This window comes from Pseudopipra pipra, chromosome W, assembly GCF_036250125.1.
Source record: "Pseudopipra pipra isolate bDixPip1 chromosome W, bDixPip1.hap1, whole genome shotgun sequence".
In the NCBI taxonomy this organism is placed as follows: Eukaryota; Metazoa; Chordata; class Aves; order Passeriformes; family Pipridae; genus Pseudopipra; species Pseudopipra pipra.
In genome coordinates this window covers 12876807-12903280 of record NC_087580.1, presented here as the reverse complement: position 1 = coordinate 12903280, position 26474 = coordinate 12876807, and the positions used below count along the sequence as shown (strand labels likewise).

Sequence of the window (26474 nt, the reverse complement as noted above, 5' to 3'; positions counted from 1 at the left end):
CTGCAGCCTTAGATGCCCAGCTAAGAGTACAAAAAGAAGTCAGACACACAGGTAGTTGTGTTAGATGTGGAGACACTGATCACTCTCAGAAAGATTGCCCCTGGAGACCTCTAATAGCAACATTTCATAAGCACCCTAACAGCAGGGAATGGACTGAGTTGTACCAAGGGTGCCATAAGCAAGGCGAGAGATAGGTCGCAAGCATTGCACTGCTTGTGGGGGTACTGCTTGCTGTACTCCTTTGTAGCACCACTTTTCATGTGCAAGAGAGGAAACAACTTAAGGCAAGCCACAATATGCCAATAACCAGCCCCCAAAATACCCATGTACTCTGCACCCCCAAGAAAGGGGACAGGTGGAAAACACTGCAAATGTTAAGAGCAGAACACGCAGTCAAAAAACATGCGGAAGCCTTGCAGCTTGGACTGCCCCTACCTATAAAGCTTCCAGCAAATTGGCCACTAGTGGTAACTGGTTCAAAGAACTATTCCTTTACCACCCTTATACACCATGGGGATGCCCAGAGACTTTTCTCTCTCGTCATGGCCACGAACAATGCACAGCCTATGCAAAATCACTGCTGGGCTGTCCCTCCACAGGAGATGCAAAGTAACCTGACAAGGTATCAAACAGCCATGATACATCATTATGCAGAGGACACATTGATAACCACGGCCACAAGAAATGAACTGCCATTCATTGTTACTGCTCTAACCAAAATTGTCCAAGATGCAGATCTTCAGATTGTTTCAGGAAGGATCCAGCAACCACAACTCTGGGCTTGCCCTGGACAGGAATCCACGCAGCAAAAAAGTTCTCCACAGCTGCTACAGCTCGAGGTAAAAACCACTTTATATTTACACGAGTTGCAGAAGCCTCAGGGAGCTGTCAATTGCTTAAAACCTGTTTTAACCATAACCACAAGGGGCCTACACCCTCTCTTTGTATTGCTAAAGGGGAACTCCAACCTAAAGTCTGACAAATCTCTGGCTGCAGAGGCAAACCAAGTGCTAGAAAATTGTACCAAGGTGATACAAGCAGACAAAACAGGAGAAATCCTGAAAGGCAAATCTGCCTAGTCCTAATTCCCAGCAGGTACCGACTTTGCAGTATTGTTCAGTGGGATCAAACTGAGAGAAGCCCACTGTTAGTTCTAGAATGGCTCTTCCTGCCACACACACACCACCTAAAAAATGTGTAAACTGTTAATGAGATGTTTGCAAAGCTTGTCATTAAAGGCAGAGCACGACTGCGGGAATTGGACGGAAGAGATCCTGCCTTTTGTCAACAGTCCAGCTTCAAAGGACAATTTGGATAGGATGACAGCTGAGGACGCAGGATCCCAAACTGCCTTGGCAAGTTTGGGTGGTAATATTTCAATCCATCTCCTTAAGCACAGATTGTGGGCAGAAAATGGTAATTTACCTTTAAAAGCCACACCAGATGCAAACCTGAAACAGTAAAAGGTCTCAGAGCCTTCACAGATGCATCCAGGAAAAACACAAAATACTGCAATGTCTTGAATAAATCCTGCCACAGAACAGTGGGAACGAGAACTACAGACCGTGAACCAAGGCTCTGTGCAGGTTCTGGAACTGACTGCCATTCATGTTGCCTTGGGAAAAATTTCTGAACAACCCTTAATGTTGTAACTATGTTTATTATACTATAAGGTTCATACCCCGTCTTGAAACCTAGTTTCTTTGAGATATTGTTAACCCTCACCTGTTGTTTGAAATGCGTTCTGTTTGGTTCCTGTGATTCACAGAAGGTATGATTTCTAAACAATACACACAAATCACATGCTGACAGGTCAGAGCCAATAACTGACAGAAACTGAGAAGCTGCTAAAGCAGCAATGTTTAACACCATACCCAGAGTTCTAGAGCAAACAAAATTGTCTCATTCGTTTTTCCATCAGAATGCACGTTCTCTAAAGAGACAATTCAAAACAACGATTAATAAAGCTCAGACATTATCAGGGCATGCCCACACTGTCAAGAAATCACACCCGTGCCATCTCAGGAAAGCATTAACCCTAGAGAGTTAATGGCAAATGAATTCTAGCAAACAAATATATACATCTCTGAATTGGACATATTGAAATATGTACATGCACATAGATACACATCCACAAAACATAACTGCCACAGCATCCACTGGACAAAACACGAGAGTGTAAAACACAATGATTTAGTTGCTTAGCAACCTTGGTACTCTAAAATGGATTAACAATAATAATAATACAGCTTTACTTCCTATCAAATAGGAAAATTCTCACGTCACAAGCATTCCACACTAACCCATAAGACAAACAATTATTAAAAAGGCACATCACACATTGAAACACATACTAGATTAAAACAAAAGGGGGGAGAATCTGTGTAGCCAGCAAGAACATCTGTAAAAAGCTATGTATGTTATCAATTTTTGAATTATGACAGTGCTGAAAGAAGCAGGTCTGAAAAGCAGCACAAACCTCAGGCGTTTGTCTCTCCCAAGCCACCTGTCATGGTAAAGGATTTGATTTCAGGACAGTGGACGAGATCCCTAGATTTTGTGACATAGGGAGGGAGCTATGCCTGTGTAGTTATAAGAAAAGAACTTAAGCAGAATTCTTCCAAGTGTATAAAACCAAATTCGAGTACATGCCCACAGCAGCAGGAACCAGAGTAACGCAGAAGTTTGAAAAGAGTTATGTTTATGTTCCAGGTTTACATTAGGAAATGACCAATGTGGTAAGAAGCAGCCTGTAAAATGTGCGTGTATGTTTATGTGTGAGTGAAGGTGGCCACCGATGACTGAAAATGAATGAGAGGAGTGAATGAATGAAAAGAGTTGTTTGACTAGTCAAATATTAAAACACAAAACACCTCACAAAATAACATTACCTCAGCCACAAGGTCACTTTTAAGAAAATTTAGTTTTGCTAAGATTATCCTGTTTTTTAAATAAAGTTTAATTCCCTAGTTATAAAACCCTCAGATTAATAAAAGTTATAAGTTCATACACGGTTAGGTTAAGGCCCTAGGTTAATAAAGTTATTTCTCCAAGTTGCACTACCCTATAGGAATATAAGAAGGTTTTAAAAAGGTTTACAATAGAAGTATAAGAAGCCGAGCAAGCGATGTGCTGGGTCATTGCGAGCTTCGGCAGTTTATAATGTTCTGATTGTTTGAATTGTTGTTTGCACTGTTGTTTACACTGTTTTTGTGACTTCTTTTAGATAATTAGGAGAGGGGTGGTGTGGGAAGGCGTGTCTAAGGAACAAGGGATGTGCCGAGGCAGAGAAGCCAAGAGAGCATGCCCCGAGATAGGAAACCTAGTTGGTTAAAGAAGGCACGTGGTGTTAAGGAATAAAACCGCGCCGAGTTTGAAATAAAGCCTCTTTGTTCACCATCACACGAGGAGCATTTATTTCCTTGTTATACAAGGACTGCGTCTGCTACAGTTCTCAAATCACAGCCGGGAAATGAGGAACTCGGAGCACAGGTTGACGATGCCCATGACATTGAACTGGTCTGCTGCAGCCAGCAAACTCTCAACGTTGTCCTCCGTGATCGGTACTGTCTCAGTGTAGGCGTAATCGATGATGAGACCCATCATTTCAGCTGAAACACCGGGGATTTCATAGACCATCTTGTCTGTGCTGGTAAACAGAGTCCTGAAAACACAGCACTGCTGCATTAAATCCTGTCCTTGGGTCCCCTGTGTTTCCCGAACTCCCAGGGCAACAGTTTAGGCACTGACAGGAGCCCTGCTGGGAGGCCCCATAGTTTATTAATTAATGTTTTACTTGCTGGTTGTTTGAAAAAGGAGAGAAAGCCTCTGGCTGGGGACAGGGAGCACCAGGGTGAACGACCCCCATGTTTCCACAGGAATCACAAAATCACAAAATGGCCTGGGTTGGAGGGGACCTTAAGGATTATCCCATTCCAACCCCTGCCATGGGTAGGAACTCCTTCCACTAGACCAGGTTGCTCCAAGCCCCATCCAACCTGGTCTTGGACACTTCCAGAGATGGGGCAGTCACAGCTTCTCTGGGCAACCTGTGCCAGGACCTCACCACCCTCACAGGGAGGAATTTTTTCCAACTATCTAATATAAACCTCTGTCAGTGTGACGCCATTACCCCTTGTCCTGTCACTCCAGGCCCTTGTAAATAAATCCTTGTGTTTCCAATACTGACCTGAAGTAGGTACTTTGACAAGAGAGGATGAGCTTGTGAGCCTTGAATTCCACTCCGTTAACTCTTATGATGACATCACAGAATGTGCCTTCAAGGCGGAGCTCGTTGGCAATGCTCCAATTCCTTCCGCTCATCTCCCTCTCTACGTTGGAGGATGACTTCTTTCTGGTGCTATCTCCCACGCTGCAGTCAGAGGCAGTGGACCTCACTGACGTGTGTGAACACTGGTGTTGCCTGGAAACATCCAGTGCTGAACCCACTCGCTGGCTCTGGATTGTGACCCGTGATGACATCACAACCACAGGGGTGACCCAGGCCCAACATTCCCTGGTTGCCCGGCGCCTTCACTTCCCCTCGGCCCAGGTTCTGCTGAACCCCGGGCCTGCACAATGTTAATGGTTGCTGGGAGCAAAATCATCTGTGTGATCCCCCAGCATAAGAATAATGAATAATAATAAATAATCCTCAGTATTATTTTGCCAGAGTGTAAAAGTCCCGAAAGGTGGGCACTGACTGCTGCTGAAGTGCCTTGTGCCACCTCACCCAGGAGGAAGCTGAGGCACAGCCCAGCTCCTGTCAGTGCTGAAGTCGCACCCACTGCCCCTGATTTGTCATTTGAGGTGTGCCAGGGGAGATTTAGTTTGGCTCTTGGGAAAGTTTTTTCCCCAAAAGGGCTGTCCAGCCCTGGCACAGCTGCCCAGGGCAGCAGCGGTGGCGTCCTCATCCCTGTCCAGGTTTAAAAGCCGTGTGGCTCTTGGGGACATGGGTTAGTGGTGGCCTTGGCAGTGCTGGGGGACGGTTCTCTGCGGGCATTTCCCGCACAGGGTTCCGCGACTCCGCGTCCCCGGCGCTGCGGGGCGGTTCAGTGCCGGGCGCCCTTGCCCGCGGCTTCTTTATTGGAATCTTTCCTTTCTGCTTCGCCCTCCCCGCTCGCTGCGGCAGAAACGAAACCGCCGGTCCCGCCCCGCGCTGCTGCGGGCGCCGGGCGGAGGCGCAGCCGGGGCACGGGGGGGTCCCCCCGCACCCCCTACCCCGAGCACGCCCCGAGTCCCCCCCGGCCCCGCGGCCGCGTTCCGGTCCCGCCCCCCCGGCCCCGCCCCCGCGGCTGCGCGGCCCGGCGGGAGCGGAGCGGGAGCGATGGTGAGCGGGGTCCGCGGGCCGGGAGCCCGGGCTGGGGCAGCGGCGGCCCCGGGGCTGGGCGGGGGAGCGCGGCCAGGAGGGCGCTGGAGGCTCCTCGGTCCCACCAGGGCGGCACCGAGCGGGGTCTCTGCTCTGCCCGCAGGTGCCCGAGCTGGAGAAAGCCACGGTCCGGATCCGGCAGCCCGAGCGCGTGCGGGGGATCCTCCGGACCCTCCGGGAGCAGGGGGTGGCCAAGCTGCAGGGAAGCCCTGCTTCAGCACCACTTGCCCTGGCCGTGGAGCTGCCAGGTGGGCACTGGAGCCCTGTCCCTGCTGACAGCAGCCCCAGGGGGGTTGCCCCCTCCATCCCTCCGTGCCGTGGCCCCTTACCCACGCCGATGCTGCCGTAGCCCAGGTGGGGCCCAGGTGACGCCGCTCGTTCACGCACATGCCCTGCAGACCCCGTCCATGCCGGTGATCAGCCGCCCCACGCCCACCACGCCGGCCACTGTGGCTCCTCGGTCATAGCTGGGGCGAAGGGACAGGCCCGTCAGAGGTGCAAAAAAGGATGAAGCTCCCAAAGCTGCTGGGAGGGGGCAGAGTGGGGGCACAGGGCTGCCCCCTCCCCGAGGTGCAGGTAGCCCACCACAGCCCATGAGCCTCTGTGCTGCAGGCAGAATCCACAGCTCAAAAACACGCATCCTGATGGGCTCAATCCTGCGCTGTTGGGGGGCAGCTGCCCCCTGCAGCACTGCTCAGGGCTCCAGCTTGACCCTTCACCTCCAGAACCCATCAGCTGCCTCCCCAGGTCTCACCCACAGAGCTGGGCTGGAGGCCAGCAGCTCCCAGGCTTCCTGCTGCTTCCAAACCATTTTGCATATGGCACATTGGAGCTTTGTGCAGCAAGGAGGAAAGACAACGTCCCGGCCCCTGCACCCGCCCAGCCCGGCCCTCATGGAATTTCTGTAGACGTGTCGCTCATCTCCCTCTCCATGTTGGAGGACCTGAAGTAGGTACTGCAACAACAGAGGATGAGCTTGTGAGCCTTGAATTCAACTCCATGAACTCTTAAAACCACATCACAGAATGTCCCTTCAAGCCGGAGCTCGTTGGCGATGCTCCACTTGCTTTTGCTCATCTCCCTCTCCATGTTGGAGGATGACTGGTGGGTGCTCACAGCTCCTGTCAGTGCTGAAGTCGCACACACTGCCCCTGATTTGTCACTCGAGGTGTGCCAGGGGAGGTTTAGGTTGGCTCTTGGGAAAATTTTTCCCCAAAAGGGCTGTCCAGCCCTGGCACAGCTGCCCAGGGCAGCAGCGGTGGCGTCCTCATCCCTGTCCAGGTTTAAAAGCCGTGTGGCTCTTGGGGACATGGGTTAGTGGTGGCCTTGGCAGTGCTGGGGGACGGTTCTCTGCGGGCATTTCCCGCACAGGGTTCCGCGACTCCGCGTCCCCGGCGCTGCGGGGCGGTTCAGTGCCGGGCGCCCTTGCTCGCGGCTTCTTTATTGGAATCTTTCCTTTCTGCTTCGCCCTCCCCGCTCGCTGCGGCAGAAACGAAACCGCCGGTCCCGCCCCGCGCTGCTGCGGGCGCCGGGCGGAGGCGCAGCCGGGGCACGGGGGGTCCCCCCGCACCCCCTACCCCGAGCACGCCCCGAGTCCCCCCCGGCCCCGCGGCCGCGTTCCGGTCCCGCCCCCCCGGCCCCGCCCCGCGGCTGCGCGGCCCGGCGGGAGCGGAGCGGGAGCGATGGTGAGCGGGGTCCGCGGGCCGGGAGCCCGGGCTGGGGCAGCGGCGGCCCCGGGGCTGGGCGGGGGAGCGCGGCCAGGAGGGCGCTGGAGGCTCCTCGGTCCCACCAGGGCGGCACCGAGCGGGGTCTCTGCTCTGCCCGCAGGTGCCCGAGCTGGAGAAAGCCACGGTCCGGATCCGGCAGCCCGAGCACGTGCGGGGGATCCTCCGGACCCTCCGGGAGCAGGGGGTGGCCAAGCTGCAGGGAAGCCCTGCTTCAGCACCACTTGCCCTGGCCGTGGAGCTGCCAGGTGGGCACTGGAGCCCTGTCCCTGCTGACAGCAGCCCCAGGGGGGTTGCCCCCTCCATCCCTCCGTGCCGTGGCCCCTTACCCACGCCGATGCTGCCGTAGCCCAGGTGGGGCCCAGGTGACGCCGCTCGTTCACGCACATGCCCTGCAGACCCCGTCCATGCCGGTGATCAGCCGCCCCACGCCCACCACGCCGGCCACTGTGGCTCCTCGGTCATAGCTGGGGCGAAGGGACAGGCCCGTCAGAGGTGCAAAAAAGGATGAAGCTCCCAAAGCTGCTGGGAGGGGGCAGAGTGGGGGCACAGGGCTGCCCCCTCCCCGAGGTGCAGGTAGCCCACCACAGCCCATGAGCCTCTGTGCTGCAGGCAGAATCCACAGCTCAAAAACACGCATCCTGATGGGCTCAATCCTGCGCTGTTGGGGGGCAGCTGCCCCCTGCAGCACTGGTGAGGGCTCCAGCTTGACCCTTCACCTCCAGAACCCATCAGCTGCCTCCCCAGGTCTCACCCACAGAGCTGGGCTGGAGGCCAGCAGCTCCCAGGCTTCCTGCTGCTTCCAAACCATTTTGCATATGGCACATTGGAGCTTTGTGCAGCAAGGAGGAAAGACAACGTCCCGGCCCCTGCACCCGCCCAGCCCGGCCCTCTTGGAATTTCTGTAGACGTGTCGCTCATCTCCCTCTCCATGTTGGAGGACCTGAAGTAGGTACTGCAACAACAGAGGATGAGCTTGTGAGCCTTGAATTCAACTCCATGAACTCTTAAAACCACATCACAGAATGTCCCTTCAAGCCGGAGCTCGTTGGCGATGCTCCACTTGCTTTTGCTCATCTCCCTCTCCACGTTGGAGGATGACTGTCTGGTGGGTGCTCAGCTATCCCCCACGTTGCAGTCAGAGGCAGAGTGGACCTCACTGACGCGTGTGGAACACTCTGGTGTGGCCTACAAACATCCAGCGCTGAACCCACTCGCTGGCTCTCTTACGGGTGGGTCCGCTGGTGTTTGGACAAGTGTCCACTCTGGGCAAAGCTCTTCCCACACTTCCCACACCTGTAGGGCCGTTCCTCAGAGTGGATGTGCTGGTGGGTGAGGAAGCTGGAGCTCTTCTTGAAGCTCTTCTCACATCCCAAGCACTTGAAGGGCTTCTCCCTGCTGGGAGGCTGCTCAGGGACCATCAGCTCAGAACTCACCCTCAAGCTCCGACCTTCCCGGCACAGGCTGGGTCTTTCCTCCTCAGAGCACCCTGGGATGGCTTTGGAGCCCCTCCTGCGGGGGGATCTCCAGCCCTTTTCCTCCCCGCCGCCTTCCTGCGCCGGGGAGCCCTTCAAAACGGCCTCTCCCACCAGGGTCTGCCAGGGGGATTTGTCCTCCGGGCTCTCCGTCCTCAGCTCGAGGCCTGGGGCAGGAAGCAAGAAGGACAGGCAGGGGATTTGCCTCCGGCCCACAGGGAAGGCCAAGGACATCCCCCCAACTCCGGCCCCGGCAGGACGGCGGCGCCAGCGGGGTTGTCCTGCAGCCGGGGCCATGCTGGGCTGACAGAGCCAGCACAACACCCGCCCAAAGGGACACTGACTGCCTCCTCACCTGCCTGGGGGGCCCAAGGCATCTTCCTCTTCCTCGCAGCCTCCTCCTCCATCCGCCCAAGCTTTGGGAAGGACAAATCCTGATGGGGGGGAAGCAAGAGCTGAGCACGTTGGTTTGGGGGTTCCTCCTGCCCAAGTCCATCTCTAGAACTCATCGGGCATCCCGTGACCATAAAAACCTTCAAAACACCAAGATTCAGCCCAGAAAAACCCAAACCACAGTGATTCAGGAAAAAAACCCCTCAAATAGCAAGAAAACCCTCGCCCCCACAAACTGCAAAAAGTTGGGATTCAGCTAAAATATACTCCAAAATATGAAGATTAGCCCAAAAAATCTCTCCCAGAAATTCCCCCTCTCTGGTCTCTCCCCTCTGGGGTTCAGAGAGTCTCCCCTGTCTGGGATGCTTGGAGTCCCGCTTAGGGATACTTGGGAGTGTTGGGTCTCAAGGGTCCCTTCTCCTCTGACTCTCGCCTTCAGGGTGCCACATTCCCGGATATTCCCTCTCTCCAGGTTTCCCACTTCATCGTCCGGGGGATCCCAGGGGTCCCCACTGTCCAGGCTTCCCCTTCTCCACGCCCCCCGTTTCAGGCTCCCGGGGGTCTCAGGGCTCCTCCCTCTCCGTGCTCCCCCCTCCAGGCTGCCGGGGTCCCCCAGCTCCGGTATCACCGTGCTCCACCCTCCACACTCGGCAGCTCCCGGGCTCCACATCCACCCCCAGCACTCCTGGAGGGGCCCCAAACCCGCTGTGTCCCCCCCGCCGGCACCGGGCTGACAATGGAGCTGGCGGGGCCTGACCCAGCAACACCAACCCCCACCATGGGGGGGACCCGCATCCCCCACCCACTGCTGGGGCTCTGCCCCCAACCCAGCCCAGCACCCTCAGAAAACACCTCCCACCCACCCCCAGGAGCCACCCAGGGCTGAGCAGGAACAGGAACAGCAGGAAAACAACTGCCCCCCCATCCTGTGCGTGCCTGGGAAGGGGGAACTCGTCCCAAATATTCTGGGGGGAGCATGGGGGGTCAGGACATACTCGGGCTGCCAGCACAGATTTCCCTGCAAAGCCTGCAGTGAGTCAAGCTCTGGGGAGGAGATTGTGCCCCATGGAGGGGATTGCAGAGGCTCCCTCAGGTCCCCAGCAGGAATCAGGAACCAGGAATAGACACAAAAGGTCCCTCCAAAGATTTCAGGGGGAGTGTCCTGGAGGGAGGGGACAGTGTCACCCCACCAGGGCAGGGCTGGCAAGTGGGAGGCTGCTCCAGGGCTCTGCAAGAGGCCTCGTGCTCTGCTCGGCCCCAGCACTGGCTGGTCCCAACAGCCCCGGCTGCCCCCGGCTCTGGGCAGCTCTGCTGCCACAGGCTGTGCCCTCACCGTGGCCCTGCAATGGCCCTGCCTGTCCCTCACCCGTGGCCCTGCCCGTGGCCCTGTCCCTTGGCTCTCTCTCTGCCAGCTCAGTGTGGGGCACACGGGCTGGGGGTCCCTCCCGCGGCCCCCGGGCAGCCGGCGTTGGCTGGGGGGATGTGAGGGCTGGGCCTGCTCAGCACAGCCCCGGCCTCGTGCCCAGCGCCTCTTTCCTGCCCCACACAAGAGCTTCCCGGCCCCCCCAGGGCTCCCCTGCTGCTGCCTCTGCTCCTGGCCCTGCCTTTGCTGCTCCCTTGCCTGGGGCAGCGGCTGCAGGGGGGGGATGGCAGCAGCTTCAGCTCCAGGGCACTTTCTGGGGGGAGTTCAGCCCGGGGGGCACGGGCAGGGACCTGTGGGGATGGACAGGGGCCCAGGAGGGGAAGGCACAGGGACAGCCTGTACAACGGCCACAGCATGGGCATCACCCGCAGCGCTGTCAGCTGCTGCGTGGTACCAGGGCTCTCCAACGTCATGGACTACATGGCCAGGCCACACTACTACCGGCACAACAACTCCATGGACATCTCATTCAGCACTGCAACTCGGAGCGCGCCGATGAAAATAGTTCCCCCTTAGAAAACTGTTGTGATCAGCCATCACTGGATGCTGGGATGGAAGGGTTTGACGGGTACATAGAGCTCAACACAGCAGAGCTCCCCACACTTGTAAGGCCTCTCCCCGGTGTGGACGCGCCGGTGGGTGATGAGGTGGGAGTTCTGGTTCTGTTGGAAGCCCTTCCCGCAGTCGGGGCAGTGGAAGGGCCTCTCATCCCTGTGAATCCGCTCATGCAGGAGGAGATCTGAGCTGGTCTGAAACCTCTTCCCACTTTCTCCACACTGGTAGGGACGTTCCCCGGTATGGATGAGCTGGTCCCTGCAGAGGTGGGACTTCTGCCTGAAGCTTTTCCTGCATTCCCCACACGTGTAAGGCTGTTCCCCACTGTAGATGCGCTGGTGTCGGATCAGGCTGGAGATCTGCCTGAAGCTCTTTTCACATTCCCCACATGGGTAGGACCGTTTCCCACTGTGGATGTGCTGGTGTTGGAGCAGGTGGGTGCTCTTCCTGAAGCTCTTTCCGCACTCCAAGCGCCGGACGGGCTTCTCCCTGCTGGGAGGCTGCTCAGGCTCCACCAGGTCCGAGATCTGGCTCAAGCTCTGGCCACCTTCCCGGCACAGGCTGGCTCTTTCCTCCTCACAGCCCCCTGGGCTGGCTTTGGAGCCCCTCCTGCGGGGGGATCTCCGGCCCTTTTCCTCCCCGCTGCCTTCCTGTGCCGTGAAGCCCTTCAAAACGGCCTCTCCCACCAGGTTCTCAAGGGGGGATTTGTCCTCCGGGCTCTCCGTCCTCAGCTCGGGGCCTGGGGTAGGAAGCAACAAGGACAGGGAGGGGATTTGCCTCCGGCCCACAGGGAAGGCCAAGGACATCCCCCCAACTCCGGCCCCGGCAGGACGCCGGCGCCAGCGGGGTTGTCCTGCAGCCGGGGCCATGCTCAGGTGACAGAGCCAGCACAACACCCGCCCAAAGGGCCACTGACTTCCTCCTCACCTGCCTGGGGGGCCCAAGGCATCTTCCTCTTCCTCGCAGCCTTCTCCTCCATCCGCCCAAGCTTTGGGAAGGACAAATCCTGATGGGGGGGAAACAAGAGCTGAGCACGTTGGTTTGGGGGTTCCTCCTGCCCAAGTCCATCTCTAGAACTCATCGGGAATCCCGTGACCATAAAAACCTCCAAAACACCAAGATTCAGCCCAGAAAAACCCAAACCACAGTGATTCAGGAAAAAAACCCCTCAAATAGCAAGAAAAACCTCGCCCCCACAAACTGCAAAAAGTTGGGATTCAGCTAAAATATACTCCAAAATATGAAGATTAGCCCAAAAAATCTCTCCCAGAAATTCCCCCTCTCTGGTCTCTCCCCTCTGGGGTTCAGAGAGTCTCCCCTGTCTGGGATGCTTGGGGTCCTGCTTAGGGATACTTGGGAGTGTTGGGTCTCAAGGGTCCCTTCTCCTCTGACTCTCGCCTTCAGGGTGCCACATTCCCGGATATTCCCTCTCTCCAGGTTTCCCACTTCATTGTCCCGGGGATCCCAGGGGTCCCCACTGTCCAGGCTTCCCCTTCTCCACGCCCCCCGTTTCAGGCTCCCGGGGGTCTCGGGGCTCCTCCCTCTCCGTGCTCCCCCCTCCAGGATGCCGGGTGTCCCCCAGCTCCGGCATCGCCCCGCTCCACCCTCCACACTCGGCAGCTCCCGGGCTCCACACCCACCCCCAGCACTCCTGGAGGGGCCCCAAACCCGCTGTGTCCCCCCCGCCGGCACCGGGCTGACAATGGAGCCGGCGGGGCCTGACCCAGCAACACCAACCCCCACCATGGGGGGGACCCGCATCCCCCCCCCACCGCTGGGGCTCTGCCCCCAACCCAGCCCGGCACCCTCAGAAAACACCTCCCACCCACCCCCAGGAGCCACCCAGGGCTGAGCAGCAACAGGAACAGCAGGAAAACAACTGCCCCCCATCCTGTGCGTGCCTGGGAAGGGGGAACTCGTCCCAAATATTCTGGGGGGAGCATGGGGGGTCAGGACATACTCGAGCTGCCAGCACAGATTTCCCTGCAAAGCCTGCACTGAGTCAAGCTCTGGAGAGGAGATTGTGCCCCACAGAGGGGATTGCAGAGGCTCCCTCAGGTCCCCAGCAGGAATCAGGAACCAGGAATAGACACAAAAGGTCCCCCCAAAGATTTCAGGGGGAGTGCCCCAGAGTGGACCCCTGACAACCACTGAACTAAGACCTGAGCACATGGAGTGGCAAAACCACTGCCACTCTCACCTCCCATGCTGATGAGAGACTGTACAGAAGTAACTCACATAAATGGTCAGGAGACAGAGGAGCTAACTGAAAAAATAAACCTTTACTCTAATAAAAGGGAGAGTTCACTGAACAGACCTCAGGGAGGTCTCTCAACTCAGTGGAGGTTGCAGCTTCTTTTATCTCCTTTGCCCGGAGCACAGGTCCCTCCCCATTTCTCCATTTGCTGGGATACTCTGGAGTTACAGGCTTCCCAGCAGGCCTACTGTGTGTCCCCCATTATGTGCTGATTCGGTGGCTCTGGAGTATTGATGGAAGGGAACGGACAGAATGCTCCAAGATCAATGTGATCAGGCAAAATGTCAGGTTTATTAGGAGAAAGACAGATTATATAGTGCTCATGACGCTTAGTTTCTTGTTCACACTACATTGGTTACATAAGGAAAACATACTGTGGTGTACAACACTAATTGGATAACTGCAGGTGTCCATAGAACTTGTTTTCTTGCCAAAAGAACTCCTCCTTCACCTTGGCACAAGGCCTGCAGCCATATTAGTGGCGCAGCATTTTTTATTATCTGCACCCAGCCATGCCAAGGTAAAACACACAGAAAAATCTCAGAAATGCAATACAAATTGTTCACACAATTTCTGCGTTGCCACACTGGAGGTCACTGACATTGTTCAAGGTGGAGGCCACAGCACTTCAAAAGGGAGGACAGGGCCACATGATCCTCCCGTGCTGCTGGTTGGTCCCCCTGTCTCTGGGCAAACTGCCCCTCTCCGGAGCTGAGAACTGAACAACTTTGTCGCTTCTTACTGCGAGCTGTGACTGCCCTGCAAACTCTGCAGGAACACCTACTTGTTCCTAACACCCTAAAGCACTCAAAAGCACAAGCACCCCCTGAGGCCATAGGTTAGTTTTACCCTTGGGCAGTGCATGTCACTGCATCTTTCAGACCAACCTGATCTTCTGTGGATACTCCTCTGCCTCAGTAGCAAAAGCCTTCCACTGGAATCGGGCTGTGATGTTACTTCTGTTGTGGATGGCCGGGGTTCTGTGGCTTGACAAGTTCCAAAGAGTACTTGTCCAGCCCGATGTTGAAGTCCTTAGCTTTTCCAAGAAGTCTGGTGTGGGTATCTTCACCTGGAACAAAGCAAAGAGGAGTCTTTGCTCAGCTCCCTTGCTGATGGAATTACAAGGAGCAGAGCAAACCACAGGTAACAGAAGAAAATGTCCAGCTTTTAGCTGGATAAGTAATTCCATGGATCAGTACATTTATCAAATCCCAACAGCTCCGTGGGTACAGTGTGAGGATGTCCTGGACACCACCTTAAGCACCTTATTTCTGGGTGGGTTTGTAGAGATTTGTCCCCAGGTGACAGTATTTACAGTGAGATTTGTCAGGTGTGCTCAGGTGACCCACTCAGATCCCAGGCAATTCTGCATCAAATTCATTCGGGTGACTCTAAGGAGCCCCACTCAGTCACAGCCCAGGGGCTCCTGAAGGCACCCCACGGGGCTCCTGCCTCTCCCAATCCCTTATTGCTGACAAGCAAAGATTCCTGGGGGCAGGTGTGAAGAAAGGGAGGTCCAGGGGAGCAAGGGAAGTGAAGCCCACGGCAGAAGGGAACAAAGGTGAGGAAACAAGACACAATGCTCTACAACATTCAATATGACAAAGCACTAGAAAATCAACACCATGAAAGCCATCATCCCCTCCCTGTCCAAACCCATGGCCACATCAGTCTAGAAATATTTGATACCATTCTGATCTCAAACACCAAGCTGAAACATTTGAAATGAAAGAAAGAAGGGCAGAGAGACAGACTAAATGTACAGAGCAGCTTTTACACGAAGACTGAATGGGGTTCTTCGACCTAGAAATCAAATGGGAGACAGATGGGAGAGGTTGGGAGAGCATGAATGGCCTGGGAAATGGGAATAAGGGACAATTTGTCACAGTTTGTCATCCAACAGGAACCCGCGGGCCTGAAAATGTTCTTAGACAGAAATTACATGTATATGTAGAGGACAACATAGAAAAGGGGTCTGTGGCAAGACAACAGAGAAGCAGCTTAGAGGACAGAGGCGAGCAAAAGACACATGACATTGGAGAGAGTTGGATGGAAAGCTGCCACGTCACAGACAGCACTGTCCAGGAACACAACTTCAGCCCTGCACATCCACACTGCAGTGGAGAATCAAGGTTCCTCCTTCCTCCACTCAGCAACTCCCAGCAAAACAGGATTCCAAAAATCTCGTCCCTGTTTGAGGGCTTTATCCACTTTATCAACCCCCTAAACACGAACTAGTTTGCACTTTTCGTTGTGGTGAAGCTGGGACGGGGCGGTGCTGCTGGAGGGGAATTCAGGTGGCTGGGACAGTGGGGAGTGCTGGTAGAGGACTGGGGTGGGGGTGCAGGATGGAGGACACCATGCTGGCACCAGGGTCCCCCCAGGGATGGACCAGCACACAGCAACACAGCACATCCAGGACAGGGGCAGACTCAGCCTTGGCCCCTTCTCTGCTCACTTCTGAGCACTGAAACACACGGAGGCTTTGAAAGGAACAGTTCTACAAGTAGTTTGCAGAGCAAGTCTAACGTTATTCTGCTTAGAAAGGGCTCTGCTGTTCGGAAGGACGCGGGGTGAGTGCACCTGCAGTGCCCAGCACTCACCTCTGTCACAGTGCACTGCCAGGGATGTGGAATGGTGCCCGGTCTGCAGCGGGTGATATTCCACTGTCACTTGCTGGGCTTCACCAACATCGAGGGTTCCCGTGGCTGGGCTGACAGTGAAAGGGCTGCAAGACCAAGGGAGAGATCAGGACTCTTGGGGGAGGTTTGGGGACGATATTTGCAGTCTAGTTCACTTCAGCTGACTTGTGCAAGCGAGGAGCAAAGCAACCACAGTCAGCAGAAGACAGACAGAACACACAGCATCAGAAACAGCTACTGACTCTCTTTGGAGGAGATGCAGCCCTCAGAAAATCCTGTTGGATGAAATGAACTCATCTCCCCCATACTCTGCATGGAGGCTCAAGGGTCCGACTGCCAGCAATCCCAGCAGAGAATGGTTTGGGAAGAGCACAGAGAGGGTTAAGAGCTATTTGCATGCACAACTTGACACTGACTGCCTCAGGAATCTCTTTTCCAGTCCCTTCTAAACCTCATTCAAGAGATGCAAATGGCATCTCACCTGTCCTGTGAGATTAAAGCCTAGGAATCAAGAAGGAGAATAAAGTCTTCCTTGAAGACCAGAGAATAATGAGTTTAATTTGCAGTGTGGTTGTTTGGGGTTGTTTTTCCCCTTGTAAACATCCTGGTTTAGCCTAAGAAAGGGCACCTTTTATCACATTTCAAGGAAAGCTGCTGGAAGAAAAGGAGCAATGAAAACTCTGAAGGAGTGCAACTGCAAATTGGAGCAATACAGTGACATGGACACAATACCCAAAAGGAGAGTCCTGTTTACAGCCTGAAGGATTCAATCCCAGCTAAATGAAGTGCCATTAAGAGCAGCACATCAAGGGAGCTGAACAGGAGGTTTCTGTGTATTCCCCAGCAATGCAGTCTGGGATTCTGGAGTGTCATCCAGGCTGGTAACTGTTTGCTTGGCCCACCAGAGAAACAAGGGAAATCATTAGGCAAATGTGTTGGTGCAGCTTGGATTTAACAGGAGCAATTTGGCTTTGTCACCAGGTAAACAGCTCTTGCCTGACAGACACAAAAATCAGAGCTTTAGTGCTTCAGGATAGCTCAGGTGAGAGGTGCTTCTGCCCAGTGGGTTTATTGGCTGACAGTGGGAGGCAGCCATTTCAGAAGGTGGTGGTGCTCAGGAGGGTGCAGACCAACCACTAACGTGTTCCAGCAGTCCCCAGGAAATCTGGGAGAGACAAAGCTCAGGGCTTGCATCCTGCTTAAAACACTAGAAGCAACAGCAGACCCCACACGTCCTGCCCCTTTCCAGCTGTGGCTGCAGTGCAGCAGCTCGGATGCTCTGGTTCCTTTGGGATACTCTTTCCCAACTCTGCCATCACCCAAAGGTGTTTTGCACTAAGACAGATGAGCTGCTTTACCTCTCAGTGCTGAGGCTGTAACAGGCTTCCAGGTTCCCGGTGTTGTGAACCAGCAGAGTCTTCTGGGTGCTGTGGTTGACTGGACACGACGAGAAGTCCAGCTGGTCAGGGAAGTCCAAGACTGGGCGGGCACCAATGGCCCGGATTGGCACAGAGACCTTTTCCCTTTCACTGCTGCAGACAAGCTGGTGGAAATGATCCTGCAGGAAAAGTAACTGGCACAGCATTGAGGGCATTGAGTGCCATCCTCATGGCAGAAGAAAAAGTGCTGTTTTCTATGACCCTTTGTGGGCATGAATTGACCTCTCCCACCCCAAAAACGACCACTAATTCATACTAATAAAGGCTGGAGAACAGAGCATGTGAAAAAGCATCAGTTTTGCTCCATTCCAATGGGAAAGAATAAAGCTCTCTGGATCATCTTTTTGTTCCTCTGGTATTTTCCATATTTAAATCTCTTCCACTGAACCTAGAGATGGTTAAACATCAACACCCCTCCCTGTCACTTCCCTGCTGTTCCATCTGCCTCTTCCCCCGTGAACGTTCAAGAACAGGCATGGAGGGAAAGCACAGCCCTCTAGGCCCAGCTGCAGGGCCTGGCAGCACCACGCCGTGCCAAGGTGTGACCAGCTCCAGGCTGCCTGCCCCCAGCCCAGAGCCGACCTCACAGCACGGGCTGGGCTATAACCAGTGTGCAACAAACGCCCTGGCTTTAGAGAGAACGTTCCTCCAAACTCACCTTGCTCCCCTCAGGGGTGAAAAGGATGTTTATAGTGCAAAATGAGCCCGGTGGGATCTGATGGCACACACCATTGGGGTCAACCAACTTGAAATAAGGTGAGCTGTCCATGGTGACCTTCACCAGCTGAGTAACCTGCAGGAAAGACACAAAATGGTGATTTTGCCACTTGTGGAAACAGGAGGAGACCCTGGTGTGCCCTGGTGACAGCCTTCCTTGACCATTTTCCCAAAAGACTTTTAGCTCTGGAGGTACAAGCACAGGCTACACAAGGGTGAACTTGGATCCCTCTGCCTGGGCAAAGCGGCTCGGCCAGAGGCAGTAGGGCAGTGCCTGCTGGGAAGGAAGGTCAGGCACCAGCAGTATGGAGATAGAACACCTGAACCAAGTCATCCTCATTTCAACAAGCCCAGAGAATCTGCCTGCTTCTGCCTGCACACAGCCACGCAGCCCTGTTCCAGAGGGAGAATGTGCTACCTGATGGCAAACCAGCACATTGTCCTGGGGGAAGGAAGAAATTCCCTTCTAACAGACTGAGGTGGAGTGGGGAAGTCCAGCTGTGGGGAGACAGTCCTATGGGCACACCAGCAGAGGAGACCAGACCCTTGCCCTTCCTGGGAAACTGAAGAGAAAAGGAGGAACACAGCAAGACAAAGAGACAAGCCCTGACACAATGAGATGGCAAAGAGAATTGAAATGGGCTGTAAAGAAGCAAGGGAGAAGCACAAGACACTGCCAGGAAAGGCTGGTGCAGAAGATGGGAGCAGTCAGCTTGCCAGAGTGAGGGAAAGCCAGACGGCCCTGCAGGCTGGGCCTGTCAACTCTGGGCTTGAAAGGTTATTTTCTGCCTGGAGAAACATGAGCAGCACCGACTGACAGTGTGGTTTCATTATTAAAAGCCAGTCTCAGCTCTCCAGGGGCTCTTGCTGCCTGGTGACTGTGGCCAGGCAGCTGCCAGTGCAGGCAAGCCAGACTGCTGGGCATTCCTGCAGCCACCCTGCTGCCAGTTTCTGCCCTCAGGGGAACACAGGCACAGGGACAGCAAACAGGCATTTGCTAGCACAAGGCTATCAACCCCTGAGCACCAAATCCCATCTCACAACCTCTAAACCAGGTGATTTGGACTCCCTGCTGTCTATTCCCACCAGCTTGCTCTTGGCACAAGAGTCATTTGAGAAACTGTTTCCTTGACTGAAATTCAAAAGGTCTCAGTTTTCCTCTTTACAGGGCAACACAATTGCTGACATTTTTCAACTTCTTCCTTCTCAGCTTTCGTGGGCAATTGCAAAACAATCACACTTGGTTCAAGTGAAGGTGGAAACCCTCAAGAGCCCATTGCTCTGGATGTCAGATACCACCAAGGCACGGCCAAAATCAGGGGAGAATCCTCAGCACGGGAAAATTCCCACCATCTTGCAAATCCAGGGTGGTGAATCTGGATGGGCCACAGCTGATACTTGCTCTGCTGTAAACCATGGGGGTTACACCACTCTCCTCTTCTTCTAGCACAGTGTTAAGGCGCCACATCCCAGCACTTACCTTGTCTCTATTCCTCAGAAGCAGGGCCGTTTCACAGACCTTGCCAAGGACATAGTTCTGAAACACCAGCTTGGATGGGACAGGCTCAAGCAAGGTCTTGTTCCGGTCAGGGGATGAGAACTGGAGAGGTGAGAGAGAGCAGGGAGAGGTTCAGCTGCTGGGAGGAAGGCTCGTGAATGACTCTCCTCTCTTGATCCCCGGTGAAGGACAGGCTCTTGGTGACTAGGTCTGCCCAGCTGCCACTGGGGGAACAGTAGCTCACCCACCTCTGCTCTGAGCTGATCAAAAGCTGCTGGACCACACCAAGCAGGCTCAAGCTGAGCAGCTCTTTTGGCAGGAGTTTCTCCAGCTTTCCTTCTCCAAAATGCCAGGCAGCGCTTACCTCCAGCACAGCCCTGTGCTAATGGGGTCCCAGAGCTCTGGGCACTCACTGAGCACTCAAGCAGTAAGTGAAACTCAAGAATTTACATCAGACTCCATAGGAAACAATTTTTGGGTGACCTTTACTCTGAGGCAGGGAGACTGAGGCCCACACAACTCCAGACTCTAGAGCTTAGACACCAGTAAGAAGAGAACAGCACCAGAGAAGGTTAAGGGCAAAAAGAAAGTACCACTGTAGATAGGAATAGGACAAATAAGGTGAGTGCTGCATGAGGATAAGGTTCAGCTCTTTTCTCAGCAGTGCTGGAGTTGTGTTAGACTGGGAGTAATTCCCTCAGGCCCTCAGCCTTCAAAGGCCAGCACTGCCACTGTGCAGGGAATCCTATGACCCCCAGCATTTGCCAGTGACAACACCAAAGCAAGAGGTGGCTCTTTCAGTGGGACAATGGAAAATGGCAAGCTTGTGCCCTTGTGTCCTGCCCCAGCCTTCCCCCGCTATTGTGCCTTCGCCATGGTAGCTAAACTCCAGCAAACCCCACCAGCTTCAGCAGAAATTATTTGTGTTGGCTTAGCACAGGTCAGGACTCCAGCATCTCACTAGGAGAACACGTTTTGCCTTTGCCCCAGCAGAAGGAACTCCACCACCACCAGCAGTTTGCAACGACAACAGGACCCGGACACTGAGGGGTTTCAATGAGCTGGAGGCAAGGCACGCAGCCTCTTCAAGTGTCACATCAAACAGCAAGGAAAAGGGCAGGAAAAGGCTACCTTGGAACTGGAGTTCTCACTCGTGCCTGGGGGCCGGACAGTCTTGGGCAGCTTTGTCTCCTGAGGGCTGTCCGGCTTCTTCCTGAGCCTGAGACCAACCTCCCTGAAGTCAAAGATGGTCAGCTGGAAGGCAAAAAAACCAGCAAGAGCCTCAGAAATGCCCTTGTTTAGAAAGGCTTTTCTTGTTCAAGTGGCTCTGATGAGTCATTTGTGATCACAGCCACCAGGACAGTCCTGGAAGTCCTGGACCTGCTGAAGTATTAAACATCAGAAAATCAATGGTATAGAGCAGAACACACTTGCTCAGCCACGCTGTCATCCTGATTATCCTCCCTATGCCCCTGGGGGCATTTTTGGAGCCAATTTACACCTCTAATATTTTTTTCTCTCCTGCAAAAGTGAACTGATTCTGCTTGCACATTGTAATCCTTTCAGAAGAACTTTTCCCCCTAGTTTTCCTCACTTGTTGTTAATACTTTTTTCCTCTTAAGTTTAAAAATTAAAACCTTTGCTCTGAAAGAGAGTGAAGGAAGAATGAAAAAGCTTCAAACCAAGGAGAAAAACCTTAAAATCCAAATTTCTGTGAACAGCACAACAAGTCTCCTCCCGCTGCATTAATGCCGCCTCATGAAACGGCGATGGCCTCTGCAGGCAGCTGCCTAAAAACACCCACGGCTCCTCGGGAACACAGACATGCAATTGTTATATTCCCCCCCCCCCCCAAAGCTTTCATTTTTCTCTTTACATTCAGCCCCTCGGTGACTCCCGAGAGCCCTCTGCAAAGCCATAAACTGACTTTTGGAGGAGCTTTTGGACACCCCCGGGATCCTCCCCCGCGCTGCCGTGGGGCCCGTGGGTGTGTGAGGGGCTTAGGGGTCGAGCGCCTGGACACTGATAAATAAACATCAGCAGGCGGGGACACGGGCCCGCCCCCGCCGCGCTGCGCAAACGGCGCAAGGATACGCAAATGGCGTAAAGCGGCGATGCCGGCGGCAATGGAGCGGCGCTACGCAAATTGCGTAACGGGGGCCGACAATGCCCACAGCCCTACTCAAACAGCGTAAGGAGGGCGCCAGTAATGGCAATGGGGGAGTTACGTCAGTTGCGTAAAGCTACGCAAAAGGCGCAAGAGCCCTGCCCTCAGCGCTACGCAAATGACGGGAGGGCCACGGTGGCTTCCTAAGGGCTCGCGGACCTTTCCCACTTCATCCCAGTCCTCTCCAAAGGGCTCCCACTTTGTCGCAGTCCCTCCCTAAGGGCTCTCAGTTCCCTCCTAAGGGCTCCCAGTCCATCCCAGACCCCTTCTAACGCCGCTGCCCACAGCCCTACGCAAACGGCGTAACGAGGGCGTCGGTAACGGCAAGAGAGGCGCCACGAGTCCTACCTGGGAAAAACCTGCTCCAGCCTGGGCTTCCCTCTCCACGGGCTGCAGGTCCCTGCCAGGACCCTGCTCCATCCTGGGCCTGCCACGGGGTCACAGCCTCCTTCCTGCATCCACCTGCTCCAGCGTGGGAGCCTCCATGGGCTGCAGGGGGGTCTCTGCACCCCGATGCTCCCCCAGGGGCTGCAGGGGCACAGCTGCCCCACCCTGCTCTGCCCCAGGGGCTGCAGGGCCTCAGCTCCAGTGCCTGGAGCACCTCCTGCCCCTCCTTCTGCGCTGACCTTGGGGTCTACGTTGTTATTCCCATGGTCTCACTTCGCTCTTCCCTGGCTGGAATTCCTTCTTTTTCTTAAATATGTTATCCCAGAGGCGTTGCTGTCACTCCTGACTGGCTCGGCCTTGGCCAGCAGCAGGAATTCCATCCTGGAGCCACTGGCATTGGCTCCGCAGGACAGGGGAAGCTTCTGGCAGCTTCTAACAGAAGCCACCCCTGTAGCCCCCCCGCTACCAAAACCCAGCCACAGAAACCCACTGCACCCAGTTACTTCCACTTGCCCCAGGATGGTTCCAGTTTCCATCAGGATGATCCCGGTCACTCCCAGTCACTCCCAGTTTATGCCAGTTGCCCCCAGCATGCACCCTGTCACTCCCAGTTACTCCCAGTTGCTTCCAGCATGATCCCAGTTGCTCCAAGGATGTTCCCAGTTGCCTTCCAGCATGGCCCCACTGGCTCTCAGTTCCCCCCTGCATAGTTCCAGTCACTCCCAGTTTGATCCTGGTCACTTACAGTCACTCCCGCTATGATTCCAGTATGGTGCTGGTCACTCCCACTATGATCCCAGTCACTCCCAATAGGATCCTGTTGCCCCCAAGGTGGTCCCAGTTGCTCCCAGCCACCCCCAGGATGGTTCCTTTCACTCTCAGGGAATCCCAGTCTGAGTCCAGTCTGGCCCCAGTCACTCCCAGTCACTCCCTGGAGGATGCCATTTGCCCTCCGCATGGTCCCAGTTGCTCCCAGTATGATCCCAGTATGAGTCCAGTCACCCCCAGTATGATCCCAGTGACTTCCAGACACTTCCACTAGAAAGCCAGTTTGATCCCACTCATCCCCAGTATGGCTGCAGTCCCTCTCACACACTCCCAGTATTATTGCAGTCACTCCCAGTAGGACCCCAGTAGGACCCCAGTAGGGGCCCAACTGCTCCCACTCTGATCCCAGTTGCCCCCAGCGTGGTTCCAGTTGCTCCCCTTCACCCCTACTATGGTTCCAGTCACTCCCAGAATGATCTCAGTCACTCCCAGCCACTCCCTGGATATCCCAGTTGCCTCCAGCATTCTCCCAGTCAGTCCCAGTATGATCCCAATCTCTCCTAGTAGGATCCAAGTTACCCCCTGCATGGTCCCAGTTACTCCCAGCCACCCCATTGTAGTTCCAGTCCCTCCCAGTCTCTCCCAGTATGACTCCGGTATGATCCCAGGAACACCCTGTGTGGTGTCAGTCACACCCAGGATGAACCCAGACGTTCCCTGGCATTCCCAGGATAAAGCCATTTGCCCCCAGCAGGGTCCCACTTGCTCCCAGTCACCCCACTGTAGTTCCAGTCCCTCCCAGTAGGATCCCTGTCATGGCCAGTCTCTCCCAGTATATCCCAGTTGACCTCAGCCTGCTCCCAGTCAGTCCCAGTATGATCCCAGTCACTCTTGGTCTCTCCCAGTATATCCCCCTTGCCCCCAGTGTCGTTCCACACACTCCCAGTTGCTCCCAGTAGCTTCCAGCATGATCCCAGTTGCTCACAGCCACTCCCAGTCACGCCCAGTGGGGTCCTAGTCACTCCCAGTATGATCCCAGTCACCTCCAGCATGATCCTGCTTATTCCCAGTATACCCCAGTTGCGCCAACATGGTCCCAGCTGCCCTCAGAACGCTCCCAGTCACTCCCAGTATGACCCCAGCCGCCTTCACTGTGGGCCCACTTGCTCCCAATAGGATCCTAGTTGTGCCCAGCATGGTCCCAGTTGCTCCCAATGGCTTTCAGTGGGATCTCATTAGCTCCCAGTTGCCCCAAGCGTCGAACCACTTGCTGCCAGTATGATCCTAGTCTGATCCCAGTATGATCCCAGTACATATGATCCCGCTGGATCCAGTCTGGGTCTCGGTGTATCCAGGTGTCCCCCCTGTCCCCCCACCCCGGTGTCACCCCCTTTTCTCTCCCCACAGAGCTCCTGAGCCGGTGGCGGCCGCAGCCCCTCCCCAGAGCCTCGGGCCCAGCCTGGACCCCCCCCGTCCCTGTGAGGATTTTGGGGGGGTCGTGTGTCCCCCCTCCCCTGCTGTCACTCTGCCTCCGCCCGGCTGCTCCCAGTGACCCCAGTAAAGCTTCCAGTTCTCCCCAGTCCTGGTTATTGGGGGGCAGTGGGGGAGGGGCTGGGAGGGTCTCTGTGAGGTGGAGCCGAGTTTGAGGGGGGCAGAACAGGCCCAGGATGGATTGGGAATGGGGACCCTCCTGTGTCCCCCCTGTGTCAACCCGCTCTGGAGGGGCTTTGAGAGGGCACCTGCATCCTATGCAGGATGTGCTGCACAGCTGTTTCTCTTTGCCTTTTTCATGTCAGCAGAGTTTTCCCTCCTCACCATCATGTGCTACGACCGCTATGTTCCCATCTGCAAACCCCTGCACTACGGGACCCTCCTGGGCAGCAGAGCTTGTGCCCACATGGCAGCAGCTGCCTGGGCCACTGGTTTCTCTATTCTCTGCTGCACACAGCCAATACATTTTCCCTGCCCCTGGGCCAGGGCAATGCCCTGGGCCAGTTCTTCTGTGAAATCTCACAGTTCCTCAAACTCTCCTGCTCACACTCCTACATCAGGGAACTGGGCCTTATTGGGGTTAGTGCTTGTTTTTGTTTTGGTGGGTTTGTTTTCATTATTTTCTCTTATGTGCAGATCTTCAGGGCTGTGCTGAGGATCCCCTCTCAGCAGGGACATCACAAAGCCTTTTCCACCTGCCTCCCTCACCTGGCCATGGTCTCCCTCTTTGTCAGCACTGGCCCATTTGCCTACCTGAAGCCCCCCTCCATCTCCTCCCCACCCCTGGATCTGGCACTATCAGTTCTGTACTCGGTGGTGCCTCCAGCACTGAACCCCTTCATCTACAGTCTGAGGAACAAAGAGCTCAAGAACACCCTGAGAAAAATGATGACTGGATGCTTTTCAGGAGCAATAAAGTGCCTGTTTACTGGTGCATAGCATTCAGAGTGGGACTCCTTCATGGCCCAGCCTTCCTGCTCAGGTTTTTCGTGAAGGTCATCAGATTGTTCTCACAATAATCTTCTGTGCAATTAAATATTATTTTGCATCTGCCTTCTAATTTAGTGTCTACCCATTGAATTGGACCCAGAGATGTATAAATGGTGAATTGTGCTCAGAGAGTATTTAAACAAAATAAAGGACCCTGCAGTGTCTTCTTTGTCCAAGACCCTTCTTCTTAGCTGTTCCCAAAGGACTGCACACTGCAGGACAGGGTGTATTTGCAAACGGGACGGGGACAATAATCCCAGCCCAGCAGCACTGCCAGGGAGCAGCAGTGCTTGGTCTTTGCAGAGCTGCTCTCTTGCCACTCCCACACTGTCCTCCTGAGCCCCTTTCTTGCTGTAAGGCCTGAGTGCTCTCTGAGCACAGTCCTGGGGGCTGGAAGCCCTTGGAGCACAGGCAGGGACAGGCCCTGGGAACTTGTGAAGCAGAGCTGGGCTCCCTTCCAGCATCTCCAGGATGCTGTGGGATCTTCTGAGGCCACTGCGCGGACTGGGTCACTTCTTCTGTCACCTTGCTCCAAGGCTGGAACTCTCCTGCAGTGTCACCATGACACTGCTGCTCTCTGCTTTCCAGGCTCCATTTTCAGATCCAGTCTTCCCGTCCTGTTCACAGGGACATCCTGGGAGTGCTTCAGAGCTGCCATCCTGGGGCAGCTCCTGCCCAGCGTGGGCAGGCACAAGGTCTCTCTAGCTGCTCCTCTCCCCTCCCCAGTGCCACTGTTTTCTGCAGCCTCCTCCTCCTTGCCCAGCACAGCCCTCCTGGCACAGTTGGACACAGCCCTTGTTCTACCCCCTCCTCAGGCACCTGCCCAAGCCCCTCAGCTGCAGCCTGATGGCCACAAACCTTCAGGGCAGGGAGGCACCGGGCAAAATGCTGAGGAAACCTTTCAGCTGCACTCAAATCCAGTTGGAGGGGTTGGCCTCGAGGAAGAAATCAATTCTCATTTTCCAGAACCACCAGGACAACCTGTGTTGTGTCCTGGACACTCCTCCGGAAGTGTGGGCTATGGAAAAGGTTTTGGTGTCAGGGCTGTTGAGAAGGCTGGGCAGTGTCACTGGGAGACCTCTCCCAAACCCTTGGAAAGGCCAGAGCCATCCCAGAGCTTCCTGGGGCCTTGGCAAAGGCAGACATGGAAGCAGTCTGCAAACAGGGCAGCAAGGAGGGT

The 26474-nt window shown here is 55.0% G+C and overlaps 3 protein-coding genes across 3 annotated transcripts in view; 1 reads left to right on the top strand and 2 right to left on the bottom strand.

Moving 5' to 3' along the window:
- The window catches only part of LOC135404848 (kelch-like protein 10), a 130431-nt gene that overhangs the window by 60219 nt on the left and 43738 nt on the right, over positions 1-26474 (bottom strand).
- Positions 1-26474, top strand: part of LOC135406301 (hydrocephalus-inducing protein-like) — a 116401-nt gene that overhangs the window by 49138 nt on the left and 40789 nt on the right. The gene's annotated exons all lie outside the window — the stretch shown is intronic.
- LOC135406302 (hydrocephalus-inducing protein homolog) lies at positions 14149-18063 on the bottom strand. The gene is made up of 4 exons (XM_064640719.1): positions 17935-18063; positions 17196-17410; positions 15799-15923; positions 14149-14264 (listed from the first exon to the last, which is right to left on the bottom strand). Exons 1-4 carry the CDS (start codon positions 18043-18045, stop codon positions 14149-14151), a joined length of 567 nt encoding a protein of 188 aa, XP_064496789.1. The 5' UTR covers positions 18046-18063.

Excerpts from the sequence above, each read along its gene's own strand:
- LOC135406302 (XM_064640719.1), bottom strand. The coding sequence starts at position 18,045 with ATGGACAGCTCACCTTATTTCAAGTTGGTTGACCCCAATGGTGTGTGC. Across the intron at positions 15,924-17,195 it reads TACAGCCTCAGCACTGAGAG|CCCTTTCACTGTCAGCCCAG; the intron begins GTAAAGCAGCTC and ends TTGGTCTTGCAG. Across the intron at positions 14,265-15,798 it reads GGCAGTGCACTGTGACAGAG|GTGAAGATACCCACACCAGA; the intron begins GTGAGTGCTGGG and ends GCTTTGTTCCAG.